Source organism: Pongo abelii, chromosome 10 (assembly GCF_028885655.2).
Source record: "Pongo abelii isolate AG06213 chromosome 10, NHGRI_mPonAbe1-v2.0_pri, whole genome shotgun sequence".
NCBI classification, from domain to species: Eukaryota; Metazoa; Chordata; class Mammalia; order Primates; family Hominidae; genus Pongo; species Pongo abelii.
The window spans coordinates 16,277,806-16,291,739 of record NC_071995.2 but is presented as its reverse complement, the minus strand read 5'-3'; the positions used below and the strand labels follow the sequence as shown (position 1 = coordinate 16,291,739).

The 13,934-nt window shown below is 38.1% G+C and overlaps 1 protein-coding gene across 2 annotated transcripts in view; it reads right to left on the bottom strand.

Annotated features, from left to right (window-relative positions):
- Nucleotides 1–13,934, bottom strand: part of PTPRO (protein tyrosine phosphatase receptor type O) — a 285,274-nt gene that overhangs the window by 11,739 nt on the left and 259,601 nt on the right. For both annotated transcript variants that reach the window (XM_024257382.3, XM_024257383.3), the window contains 4 exons: nt 6,916–7,006; nt 5,742–5,818; nt 5,026–5,160; nt 4,053–4,175 (listed from right to left, as the gene is read on the bottom strand). In XM_024257382.3, coding sequence (XP_024113150.2) covers nt 4,053–4,175; nt 5,026–5,160; nt 5,742–5,818; nt 6,916–7,006 — 426 coding nt within the window. The remainder of the gene's footprint in view (nt 1–4,052; nt 4,176–5,025; nt 5,161–5,741; nt 5,819–6,915; nt 7,007–13,934) is intronic.

Below are 13,934 nucleotides of genomic sequence, written 5' to 3'. Positions count from 1 at the left end.
ATCCCAAACCCAGGCTTCATAAAGGTCTGATTCATCCCTCATTCTTCAAATTTGTGAAGAGCCTAGAATTCACTCAGAGGATGGAATACTATATCATAACTGGGAAGGAAGGAAGCTTGGCCTCGCTGTCAGTTTTGAGCTAAAATTTAAGTTCAAGTATTAAAAGAGAAATGAATTTCAAAGAGTCAGTGGTCTTGGGCAGAAAATAAATGTATAAGGACAATTCATAAATAAAATGTATAAATAAATATGTAAGATTTGTTTAAATATACATAAGTTATCACCTCCCCTACACCCATTGTACCCTTGGCACCTAATATATCTCCAGCAGCGTGCAGTGCATCCCCACTATGTTCAAGGGCTCTGGCTTAGACACACAGAACATGAAGTCTACAAAGACACTGGCTACCCTCACTGCTCTCTTCAGGAAGTATGTTGAGAAACTATCTTGGGCATAATGAATTGTGCAGAATAATTTACTTATTCAACATCATGAGGATTTAAGAATACTCAGCCACCAGATAACTTTAGTTGCCAGGAAAGTTCAGGAAAATCCTTGCCCTGTTCAAATGCTGATCATAATTTGTATAACATGTGTACATTGTAGCCAATATATATATTCCAGTACGGTTGAAGTGAAAATGTATTCAGTTAAAAAGTGCAAGGTGATTTAATATCAGGAAATCATTAAATTGTAGTTAGTTTCTCCCCAGCTACAAGGCAGGGGTCCTGGAACTGGGGTCAGCCCTGTGAGCTGAATAGCAAGGCACAAAGTCCCTGGCAACAAACATGTTTTTGATGATCTTTAGTCTCCAGCTCTCACTCAGTTCATGCCAAATTTCAAATAGTAGAAATTTGAAATTTTTAGCTCAAAAATGACAAGTTGTGTGTTATTGTCATTTTTCTCCTTTCTTGTTAAAGGAGAAAACTCTTCTGATTTTATCTTACTTAGCTATTCCTAAATTTCTCTTACCTTGAGTTCCTTATTTATGTAATTTTATCTTTTTATAATTGGAAAGTTTCCACATATCAATATGGAATGGATAAAGAAGGGTATAAACAAAAAATGAAACAAATTGAAAAATATATTAATTAGGCACAGCACAATGTTCTTTGGGCAATTTAGCCTTCATTGTAGGAGCTTAACATTTAGATTCATTATGCTTATGGCCAAAAGGGGGCACTGTGGTACCAGATGCTTGTAACAAGTAAATCTCTTACAAGCAAACACTACTGTTCAATGTTTTATTCCTATTTTTCAAGTCCTTCACATGATTGTCATTGAAAGATAGGTCATCACTTAAGACCAAGGACAAGAAGCATAGTACTGACCATGCAATAATCTATGTGACTCTTCTTTGTCAACAGAATAGGCAATGGAACAGACCCTATTTTGTGCTCAGAAATTTTTTCTCCTACGTGCAAACCTAGGGACAGATTTGTACTGTATTTGGTTATCAGTTTGCACTGGCTTTTCAATTGAAATATCTAAGAACAAAAAACAGAGTTCAAATGGCATTTGGATTGACAAATATTTTCTCTGATGGAAAGTCTATTGATGCTTTACAAGTGCCTTATTATTTTTGAAATAACTCATTCATTCGCTGATTTATTCGTTCCACAGGGATACAGCACTTGCTTCTGAAACTCACAGTATACTGGGGAGGCAGACACAAAAAGGGAGAATTGTAACTATCTATGGTGTGCTGTGATAAAGCAGCTTGCTTAAGAGTCTGCCCCAGCGAAGGAATGGGCTAACGGTGTCCAAGCCCAGAGAAGACTCCACAAAGGAGGTGACGCTTAAGCTGAAACTCTGCATTTGAGTAAAAACGTGCTTAAGCTGAAACTCTGCATTTGAGTAAAAACGTGCTTAACAAGGAAGCAATGTGAATTTTAAATGACCGAAACAACACGAAACACAGTCTGTTAGAGTCATACGGGGATTTGCCTAAATTCTCCTGGTCATAAAAGACACTGTTAACTGCCAGTTAACAAGTGGCAGTTAACAATGGCTAAGAAGTGATTTATCTCCTGTAGATATCAATAAGTAGGTAGTATCAAGTTCTAACGTTGTATTGACATGGGCAATCTTTGTTTCCATTGCCTATTTTAAGGGTCAGCAAACATTTTCTGCAAAGAGACAGTTAGTAAATATTTTAGTTTTTGCAGATCATATAGTTTGCAGCTACTCAAGCTTGATGTAGCACAAAAGCAGTCATAGACAATTCATAAACAATGCAGGCTGTGTTCTAATAAAATGTTATATATGGACATTGAAATTTGAATTTCACATAATTTACATATAGCGTTTCACATAAAATACTGTTTTTCTTGTTGATTTTTTTTTTTTTTTTTTTTTTTTTTTTTGTGGAGACAGAGTCTTGCTCTTGTTGCCCAGGCTGAAGTGTAGTGGCACCATCTTGGCTCACTGCAACCTCCACCCACTGGGCTCAAGCCATTCCCCCCACCTCAGCCTCTTGAGTAGCTGGGACTACAGGTGTGTACCACTACGCCAGCTAATTTTTGTATTTTTAGTCAGATGGGATCTCCCTGTGTTGCTCAGTCAATCTTGAAATCCTGGGCTTAAGTGATCTGCTCGCCTCAGCCTCTCAAAGTGCTGGGATTACAGGTGTGAACCACCATGCTCAGTTGTTTTATTTCAACCATTAAAAAATGTAAAAACCATTCTTAGCTCATGGGCTTTATCCAACAAGCAGTAGGTAAATTTGGTCCACAGGCTACAGTTTGCTATTTCCTTAACTATTAGAAAGGATTGTTTCTAAGCAGGGAAGAACATCTCAGTGAGAGCTTTCCTATTCAATTTTGTCTTCATAGAGAGCATGTTCAAGTGGAGAAGACTATTAATAGTAAAAACTGTATATTCTATAGGCTGAGGTCAATGGCATGACTTCAATTGATGTTAGCACCTAAGCCTGGCACAGAAATATTTAGCGTTTGCTCAGAGACTTGTCAGCAGAAAGGTGGCAGGCCTTGTGAGAAAAACAGACATTTTTTTTGGATGTGTTATCAATCAGAAATCAGTAGCCCTTCAAGAGAGATAAGGAATTATGATTAATAAGACCTAGAAGTACCTTACAAATAATGAAAACCAAACCAGAACAAAATAAGAAAAAAAAACCAAAACAAAACCCAAACTACTAAATCAGGGTTTAATTATTTAATTTAAAATGTAAGTGTGCCTTATATACCCTAATTATACTCATATATGATTAATATAAGTAAGGAGAATACTTCTGTCCTCAATGATGCCTCATAAACGATGATTAATAGTGTCTTCTATGATCTTGAGCTAATTTGAGATGAACTAGTGCAGACTTTTTACTGCGTCTTCTCAGCCTCTCCAGACCAACCATATCATCCACACCATCACTGATGAAATGGGAAACAATGACACTGAGAGTGGATTTTTCCTCTTGAAGGAAGCAGCATTGCAAAGCTCAAAGTGCTCATTGGGTTGGTCTCCCATCACTTGCCTGGCGGTGGTGGTGTAGGTGTCTGTTGGGAACAGGCCCCCAAATCTGGCCATAAACTGGCTGCAAAACTGGCCATAAACAAAATCTCTGCAGCTCTGTGACATGCTTATGATGGCCTTGATGCCCATGCTGAAGGTTGTCGGTTTACTGGAATGAGGGCAAGGAACACCTGGCCCTCCCAGGGCAGAAAACTTGTTAAGGCGTTCTTAAACCACAAACAATAGCATGAGCGAACTGTGCCTTAAGGATATGTTCATGCTGCAGATAACTAGCCAGACCCATCCCTTTATTTCTCATAAGGAATACTTTTAGTTAATCTATAATCTATAGAAACAATGCTTATCACTGGCTTGCTGTCAATAAATATGTGGGTAAATCTCTGTTTGAGGCTCTCAGCTCTTAAAGCTGTCAGACCCCTGATTTCCCACTCCACACTCGATATTTGTGTGCGTGTGTCTGTAATTCCTCTAGCGCCGCTGGGTTAGGGTCTCCCCGACCAAACTGGTCTCAGCAGGTGTCAGCATAGGGACAGCACCTGCTCTCTGCTTGGTGACTTACATAGTTGATCCGGAAGTGTCTACAGGCCCAGTCGTCCTGCTCTTCCTCTGAAATCATCTCCACAGTGATGTCTCCGTAGGCTATAGGTTCTTCCGTGAATGGCCAGTAATGGTCACATTTCACCTGGAGCGAGGACAAAACAATTTTTTAAAACAAACAGGCTAGGAAAGAAATTAAGTGTGCTCACTTAGGGAAAACAAAGGTATTCACCTCTAAAGAATTAGATAGGACTGTGGTGAAGATGAAACATAAAGCAAATGCAAGCGTTTCTGCTACATAGTGTGAATTCTTATCACATGACTTGGGTCATTCTTATCATATCGAACTAAAACAGAGTTGATGGATCAGGGGACAAAGCACTCAGAGCGCCCCAGCTACTCGGGAGGCTGAGGCAGGAGAATCGCTTGAACCCGGGAGGCAGAGGTTTGCAGTGAGCTGAGATCGCGCCACTGCACCCCAGCCTGGGCGACAGAGAGAGACTCCGTCTCAAAAAAAAAAAAAAAAAAAAAAACCCTCAGAACGCATAACATTGTTCCAGGAATATAATTCTCTGTAAACCCCGGTTGCTGAAACTGCCTCTAGTAACTTGAAACCAGTGTTATCTAACAGCAACTGAAACAGCCTGTTGCGACTCTGAGACTAGTTTTACCCACCACCATCCATTCATCAATCAGAGCTTGCCAGCTCCCCAGAACTTTACCAGTGCTAATGAACTTTCCTGCAAAACAATATGCAATATTTCTCCTTTTTAGAAGACTCCCAACCTTCTCTTTTTTCCTTTGGACATTGCAAAGACCACCGGGTCTGTGTGTTTACCCCCAAATTGTAATTCTTGCTTCCCGAATACAATGTTTTAAATTTAGTGATTTGTCTCTATGTTTTATTTGACTTTGAAAACAGCAAGCATTTCATCAACGGCAGTGGCTGGGGCAGGTTTTGCTGCTAAGTGGGAGCAGCTTCAGTAAGTACGTACCCTCCTTTTCTCATTACACTGAGTGAGCATGACAATAATCTGAGACTTTTGTTGCAGGACCATCTTCCAGAAGTCATTTCTGGTTTCAGGCAGTGGCCCCTGGGTGGCAATATACTCCTGGGGTGAGTTGTATCCCTGAAAGATAAGTGACAAAATTATCACCTAACCAGACACTGTCAACACCAAATGCTGCTCCAGGCCTATGGGAAAAAAACTGAAAATTTACTGGTGATAAAATTGGCAAAGGATCACACACCTATGTAATGTTTTCTCCTGTTTTAATCAAAGAGGCTATCAGAGTAACTGACCATAATTAGTCTGTGTGATTGTGAGCATTGTTCTCCAGAAGGCTGTAAAAATCACATCCACACCTTTTTATGACAATAATAACTATCTTTATATTTTAAAAGTGCAGGTGCTAGGGTGGAACCCTTTGAATTTGGTTGCTGAAGGTGAAATTTAAACACAAGAGTGGTGATCTTTAGCCTTTCTACTTTCCGTTTCACTGGTCCTTTATAAAGAAATAGAGACATTACTAATCTATGGGCTTTTTCTTTCTATTCTTTATTATGAAACAGAGTAATGCAAACTTTTTAGAATTCAATTGCTGAGTTGGGAATGGCTCTCTTTTGAACTGTTTGACACATCCATATAGCCCTGCTAGTCTTTCTCTGGCTGGGTTAGCATTGGGATGCCTGATTTTTTTTCCTACTTACAGGAATATAGTTGGCATTGATGTAGTCTGCACCTTCCTCTTCGTTCATGGAGACTAATCTCACACGGCTGAAGTCATCTATAGAGGATAAGGAGAAAAAAAAATATTAAAATTCAGGATGGAAGGAAAAATTATTTTGGCCCTCTCTATCCAATATTAAGTTAAATCAGTCAGTGACAGAGTAGGTAGATAATAATTTTTAGCCTGATATTTTAGCCATTGTTCAACTTTGGTTTGTTGTTTAAATAAATAAGTGAATATTTTCCAACCACTATTTTTTTTCACTACCAGCTCTCCTGTCCTTGAAAGAATTGTTTCCAGGATTGTTTAGGGGTTGTTCAGAGTATTTCAGGAACTACAGTATCTGTGAGATTGATTAGACAGCTATAGTATGTAGCCTAAGCACACGATTTTCATTTCACCTAGAGATATCCAGAGTGTTCACGACTTTAAGGAGACCAAGAGAAGAGAAGATGCATGGGTTTCTTTTGTAGGTGGACATTAAATGAAAGAAGCAATTTCTGAACTGTGTACAGATGTGAAGTGTTATTATGATAATATATCTAATTTCATCAAGAAACCATATCAAGAGGAGACTTCTCTTTCTAGAGCTTTTTCAGCCTTTCTCTTCTCACTTTTCCATTCGTGCCTAGCTCCCACAGCATGTAGCAGAAAGAAAAGTGAAATCTAAACTGGAATGTATTTTAATTGTTTTGTAAGTGCTTTATATTACCTTTTTTTTCTTGAATGTTGCTTTTTATTACAAAATGCTAAGCAACTATATAACTTGTCAGAAGTTAGAGAAGGCATTTTAATATACTGCATTGCCTTTCCATTTGCCTCTTTCCATTATCAATGAATTGGCTGAAAATATTTTATGAGAGTACAAATGATCCAATCCCCAATTTGACTATGGCTCTTTAATCTCTAAAGGGCCAAATGGTCCGTCTTTTTGTTCTGCTGCAATTCATTTAAAAGCACTATAATTAAATCTTCCTCCATATGCTAAGATCTAAAGACATCAAAGCAGAGTGAGATCAATGCAATCTCAGACTTGGCCTTGAGATCCGGACCACAAATGGGTGTGGCCAGAGATTGGTGAAATTGATTAATCTGCAATGACAGTCCATCAACCCTTAAGACATGAGTATGATTGGCACAATTGACGATCTTACATGGTAGGATGTTTGTGTAACGGTTTTTACATCGATTCAGTGGAAGATCTGCAGCAAAGTGTGGGATATCCAGTCCAATCAATTTCAACTCCTGTAAAGGACAGAGAATGGATTTGAGATTTCCATAGATGGTGTGAACTGGATTATTGTTCACACTGGTTTATTGCTCACAAGCCGTTTCCTATACGACATTGCAATTAGCTCCCTTTAGAGGCGGAGTGTACTCCTCCACCCCACTATTGTCAACTTGCTTTGGCCAATGATCTTAGGTAGAAATCAAGTCCAATCAGAAGCTTTCAATGCACTTGCTTGTTTGGTTTGCCCTCTTGTGTGTCTGCCATCTGCCATGAAAAGGACATGCCCAGGGAAGCTGCTAGTCCCAGAATGAGGCGGCACATAGGGCAGACCTGACTCTGACCCACAGCCTGAAGCAGAACTGTCCCAGCTGTTCCACAGACCCATGAATGAGAAAAGTAAATGTTATGTAGAGATTTTGAGGTTGTTTCTTATACAGCATTATTGTGGTAATAGCTATCTAATACAACACTAAATACCTTGGATAACTTAGTGGTCATTTGGAGGAGTAAGAACTATATATATAAAACTCAGGGTATGAAATATTTGAAAATAAAAATGCTTTTCAGATTTTTGGAGGAATGGAATAACTTAAGTTTATGCGATTTGTATAAATATTTCCTATTCTCTGAAGAAATCTAGGTTTTTTTTCTTGTAGGCAATGAGCCTTAGAGAAAGTAGTAAAAAATAGTGAGGAATGAGTAGGGAACAATCTCCATGTTACAAAGTATGGGATTAACAGTCACTAAATATCTGGTAATGAAACCTCAAACATAAAGATGGATCTGTAGTTGTTGGAGAAAATCCTTCAGTGAGAATCAGAACATCCAAATATCTGCCTGCATATATTGGTACTCTTATAAACCTCATTTCAGAAGGTGGACTGATGGGAAATTTTTATATAAATAACTGTCACACTTCAAAAATGGTATGTTATGGGGAAAGGGGAATTTCTAAGTTGCTATGCCATGTGTCTTACAGGAAACAGGGGGATTATGATCAGGCCACCTGTATTTCTTGGAGGCATCATTCACATTGTGGTCTATATGAATGGTGTTCACTGGAGTTGTACAATGTGCAACCAATGCAGTGGATCTAGTTATATTCCTATACAAATTTTAGAGGAATGTTAGTAAACAGTGTACATAATTGTGTATAAGTGGGATTACCCACATAGTGTGCACCTTTCTGTAAGCCTACTAAGTGAGGCAAAAATCACTTGTTATAAATTTTATTTACATTTATAGAATGTTAATATTGAGCACAAGTTTTACTCTTCATAATTCCTCCCAATTATTACTTCAAGGAATCAAAGCTGGAGGAATACTTCCCTAGGAGAAGAATTTCTGAGAGTCTTTTAACACTGTTGAAGAGAATTGGAGCCATTTGACCACATTCTAGGATTGAATAGGGATATCTGTTTCATGCCCTTTGTGTCTTTATTCAAGTGCTCTTTGCAAAGCACGTGCTTTATTAATCAAGTTATTGGGTCTTCTGATGCTTTTAAATAGAAGACCCTTGGTGGCAAATTACCTTGTGCTTAATGGCATTGGGTTGCCTGACTGTAGCCAACATGGATGAACCAACAAAAATTGCCCAGATTTCTTTCTTTTGATTCCTCATCTCTTGGCTTTTCAGGATGACAATATCTGAAGTTCTTTGGACTAAGCTGATGTCAGTCTTATATACAAACTATGTTACATTTGATTTTCAACTCACAAAATTGGGTTTTTTCCATCTCAGGCACTTACTTGCCAAATATATTTAGGCAGATGCTTCCCATTGTTATTTTATAGCTGAGTGTTCCATTTTAAAGGGTATTCAAAGGTTGACTATATTTTTCTTGTAAGAAACAACTTATTTTTAGTAAATTTCAACTAAATCAGTGTGATGTTTAGGTTAGTTCCTTTTGGTAGTTATAAGCTTATTTAAATGATGCTTCCATTGCTTAAATTATTTCAGAAATCTACCTCCTTTAGAAAATGCCTGCATAGATATTTTTTCAAAATATCTCACATATTTTGACATGCCACTTATAAACTTTATGTTCTTGGAAGGGTAATTAAACTCTTTTTAGCTTCGGTTTAATTACCTGTAAGATAAGGCTAGTAATTTCTCCATACTTTCCTTTTTTTATAGTGATTATCGAATGGAATAATTTAACTCAACAAATACCAATACAACACTATTGATAATCATTGTGAAATATTTTTGTGATGATTCTTTGTTTTGCTTTGCCTGCCTCCATAATTTCTTCCTCCTTTGCCATTTATGCCAGCAGACCAACAGCTCTTCCCCCAATTCTCTTGCTTTGGGGACAGACTGATAAGCCACGGGAAAAGGCCTCAGATACAAAAGGAACGGTGGAAACAGATTGAGGCTGAGCGTTTGAGCACATGTGGAAGCTGACTAACTGATAGAACTTTAATTGTGTGTTGCCTTCCTGCTGTAAATAGCTAAGTTGATAAGAGAGGTTTAATTGGCTGAACACTGTAAGTGGAAGTTGCCAAAGTTGAATTGCGGCGAAGTGGGAACTGCATGTAAACACAGTATGCTTTGCAGCCTTTGTAATTTAGCCTGTCACTAAGTGGAAAATAAAATATTAAGTTTCCAGTTCAGCAGCTTTGAAGTTATTTTCTTTCCAACCTTATGGAAATTCCACTGGCTTAAATCTTTATGAAGACAAAGTATGGAGTGATGGACCTGAAACCCACATAAATCATTTCTGAATTTTCTTTTGTCAGTTTCGTTTCTAAATATAATTTATCACCCTTTTTTTCTAGGATATACAGTCATCTGTAGTGGGTTGAATGGTGATCCCCAAAAAGAAACGTTTACGTCCTAACCCCCAGAACCTGTGAGTGTGATCTGATTTGGGGAAAGTGTCTTTGCAGTTGTAATTAAGTTAAAGAACATGAGATGAGATCATCCTGGAGAACAGGAAAAGGCATGTAAAGATGGAGATAGAGCAGAGTTACGCAGCTGCAAGCCAAGGAATTGCTGTGGCCAACAGAAGCTGAAAGACGCAAAGAAAAATTCTTCCCTAGAGTCTTCGGGGGAGTGTGGCCCTGCTGACACCTTGATTTTGGAATTCTGGCTCTGCAATTGTAAGAATAAATTTCTGTTGTTTTAAACCATGACAATTGTGATAATTTGTTATGGCAGCCATAGGAACTAATACGGTCACCCAAACCCGATAGCAGGCTACGTTTTGTTGGCTGTGTTTGAAGCATACAGGTCTTGGAAAGCAAAGCACAAGCATATACATTACACTAGTTGGCTTGGGCTGCCATAACAAAACACCATAGAGTGATAATTTAAACAGTAGAGATTAATGTCTCACAGTTCTGGAGGCTGGGAAGTCCAAGATCAAGATGGCAACAGGTAGATTTCATTCTAAGGCATCTTGTCTTGGCTAATCCTGAGACAGTCAGGTGGGAGGGGGTCCTTGGAGAAATTCCAACTAGCCTGCTCACAGAGGTGGAGCCTCGGGGAAGTTCACCATGTTTGCAGTGGGGAAGGAGCCTGGCCTCTCCTCTTCCTGTGTGGAACCTGAGATTCAAGCTGCCGGTGGGAAGTGCTGTAGTAGGGACTCCAGCCTAGTAAAAGTCTCTGTTTCTCCCTTTTCTTCCTTTTCACCGAGTAAAACCCTGTTTTACTCACCCTCCAAACTGCCTGTGAATCTAAATTTTCATGGCTGTGGGATGGACAAGGACTTCATCTTTAGCTGAACTAAGGAAAAGTCCTGCAACAATCCTACCATGAAGTCCTCACCCTCATGAGCTTATCTAATCCTAATTACTTAGCAAGGGCTCCATCTCCAAATACCATTGCATTGGGGGTTAGGGATTAAACATAGGAATTTTGGGGGGCCACAAATATTCAGCCCTTAACCTGCAACATCATCTTCTGAGGAGAGCACAATCTGTATTCTGGTCTTAGGGTTTGTAACAATGTCAGCAGGTGACAGTTTGCTTTCGGTGTTTGCTTTGGGATTGGGTGGACATTATGTCTTGAAACCCAAGCATAACTATTACTGTTTCTGAATTAGGTGATTATAAAAAATCCAACAAGTCATTTTCTAGTAAACATATTCTTTTAGTTGTGAGTGACAAAAACATAGCTCAAACTACTTTAGACTAAAGGAAAGGGGGTTTATTCAAAGGATACTAAGATTACTAGATTACTTGTCCATAGGGGTGGAAAAAGTGAGGAGAAACAATGTGCCGGTGGTGTTGACAGAAGAGGTTCCATCTATAGCAAGTAAAAGCTACTACCAGAAATCAAAGGTCACCTCTTGTGAACTGCATGGCCAGTTCTATAATTTTGTTTTGATCTTTGCAGCCACATGTCTGAACAGAGATGGTGAGGGCCTTTACTAGTATCCTGATCAAACACTAAGCACAGACATTAATAGCAGAATGAGCAATATGTGATATGTCTTCTGGGCTCTCACATTTCAGCTATGAAGTCTGGTTCTTCAAAATCTTTCCCATGTGAAACATAAAAAATGAGGAACCTATTTTAAACACTGGGTCCCCAGATTTTAAAGGAAAGGTGTATATTTTTATCAGAAGGATAATCATTCTTTCTAGCAGATTTAAAATCAGATTCAGAGTAAAAAAGAAATTTATTCAGTAAACACAAATTAGTAACTCATATAGCTTCATGTTTGACTTATAGCTGTATTGGTAGCATATATAAATCCAGACATTAGTTTCAATTTGCAAAATGCTTATAAATGATGTGATTTCTCAATGTGAATGTGATATTTCAATGTCAGCATCAAAATGAATACAAATACTAGGCATTAATAAAAACAGAACAAGTAAAAGTTCAGCTGCTGGAATTATCTAGACCAAGGTGATTCAGCCATCTCATACCCTCTTGAATTCTCATTAGAGCTAGGAACATTTTTTTCCTTAAGTCTCAATTAACTATCAATATATTTCAAAAAAATTTGGGGGCTGCCATGTGAAAGGTCCAGCATACGTCCTGAAATCAGGCATGGGAGTACAATACTTCTATGAAAATTGATGAGGAAACCCTGACACTGACCCTGAGGATGTAGGGGGCAGAATGGGACTGAGGACTGGTAATATCTGAAGTCTGTCAAATGAAGAAGGAAGTAAATTAGACCAGTAGGCCACTGCTTGAGCAAATGTTAGTCCAAAACATACAGTCTAAGCCTGTGACTTAAAACAGAGCCCTAGAGAGTAAGTTGTATTTTCCCACCAGAATATGTAAATAATGTCAGGACTTACCACCCAATTAATTACATATATGACCAATAATGTTCTAAGAATAGAAATGTATGAAGAGAGCATCATAATAAATAACAATATTAAAGACCTTAAAATCGTGGTGTAATGGTTAATTTTATACGTCAACTTGACTAGGGTATAGTGTCCAGTTGCTTGGCCAAACACCAGTCTGCTGCTGTGAAGGTGTTTTTCTCATATGTGATTAACATTTATGTAAGTAGAGTTTGAGGAAGGCTGATTATGCTACGTAATGTGGCTGGGCCTCAACCAGTCAGTTTGAAGGCCTGATGAGAAGAGACAGGTCCTACAAGGAGGGAGGAATTCTGCCTCCCCACTGCCTTCAAACTCAAAACTGCAACCTCAACTTTTCCTTGGATCTCCAGCCTGCCAGCCTGCCCTTCAGGTTTCAGACTTGCCAGCCTCCATAACCTCAAAAGCCAATACCTTAAAATAGATCTCTCTATATATACATCATATTTGTTCTATATAAACATCCCATTGGTTTCTCTGGAGAACCCTAACTAATACACATGGGTTATAAAGCTTGGTTGTAGCCTCATCCCATATTTAACCCATATTTCTCAATCAAACACTTTCGGCCTAGGACAATTCTCCATTGTGCGGGAATGTCCCACTCTTTGAAGAGCATTTAACGCCCCATCCCTCTTCCATAAAATGCTGTTAGCATCCTCTTCCTAAGCTATTATAACAACCAAAAACACTCCCACACATTTTCAAATTTCATCTGGGGGCTGACTGGTACTTGTCCAGTTGAGAACCATTGATCTACTTCAACTCACCCATTGTATACATAAAGAAACTAAGGTGATGAGAAAATGTACTTAAAAAAAAGCAGAACATGATTATTTTTCAATACACAACTTCTGTACAAACTCCAAATAAGACCCCAATGTAAAAAAATGAGAAAAAAATGGTATTTCATGTTCAGCCCTTCACAAAATGTTAACCTCTTTAATCATAAATCAGCTGTTAGAAATCAGTAACAAAATGATGAAGATTATAAGGTACATGAAAATAAAAGAAACAGAGGAAAATGAAATAACACAAATGACTAATAGTGCTATATGAAGATGATGTAGCTTAATGTTAACAGATGAGAAAGCAATTTCTTTGTAATATTACATTATCAATGATTACTAATGTTGATATCTACTGTTTGTATAGTTTTAGGAAGTGGGGAACACTCAAACACTGGGAAAACTTACTCCGCTTATGGGAAATTTACTCTAAATGCAGATTTTGCATATACTTTGCCTGGGCAGTTTCAATCCATAGGAATTATTCCAACAAAGTAGTTGGATAAATTGAAACTTATACATGAGCATGTTCACTACATAAAAAATCTGTAGCTAATACATCATCCACCCCCAAACCCACCCCAAACTCATTATATATCAATTGGTTAAGAAAAAAACATGTTTTTTAGAATGTTAATTAGTAGCGACACTGTAGTGAGGATTCCGGATTTTAGATTCCTAGTTTAGCACATTTCTAACTCCCTTATAAATCCCATGAAGTCAGACTAAATGTATTCATTTATCCATTGAATGTATAAAAGCCCTCAGCATAATATAAGTTGAACATTTAGCACATAAAATTTATAATTCTGCCTTTCATATTTTTGTAATATCTAAAGATAGCATGCTAATCACTTATGGT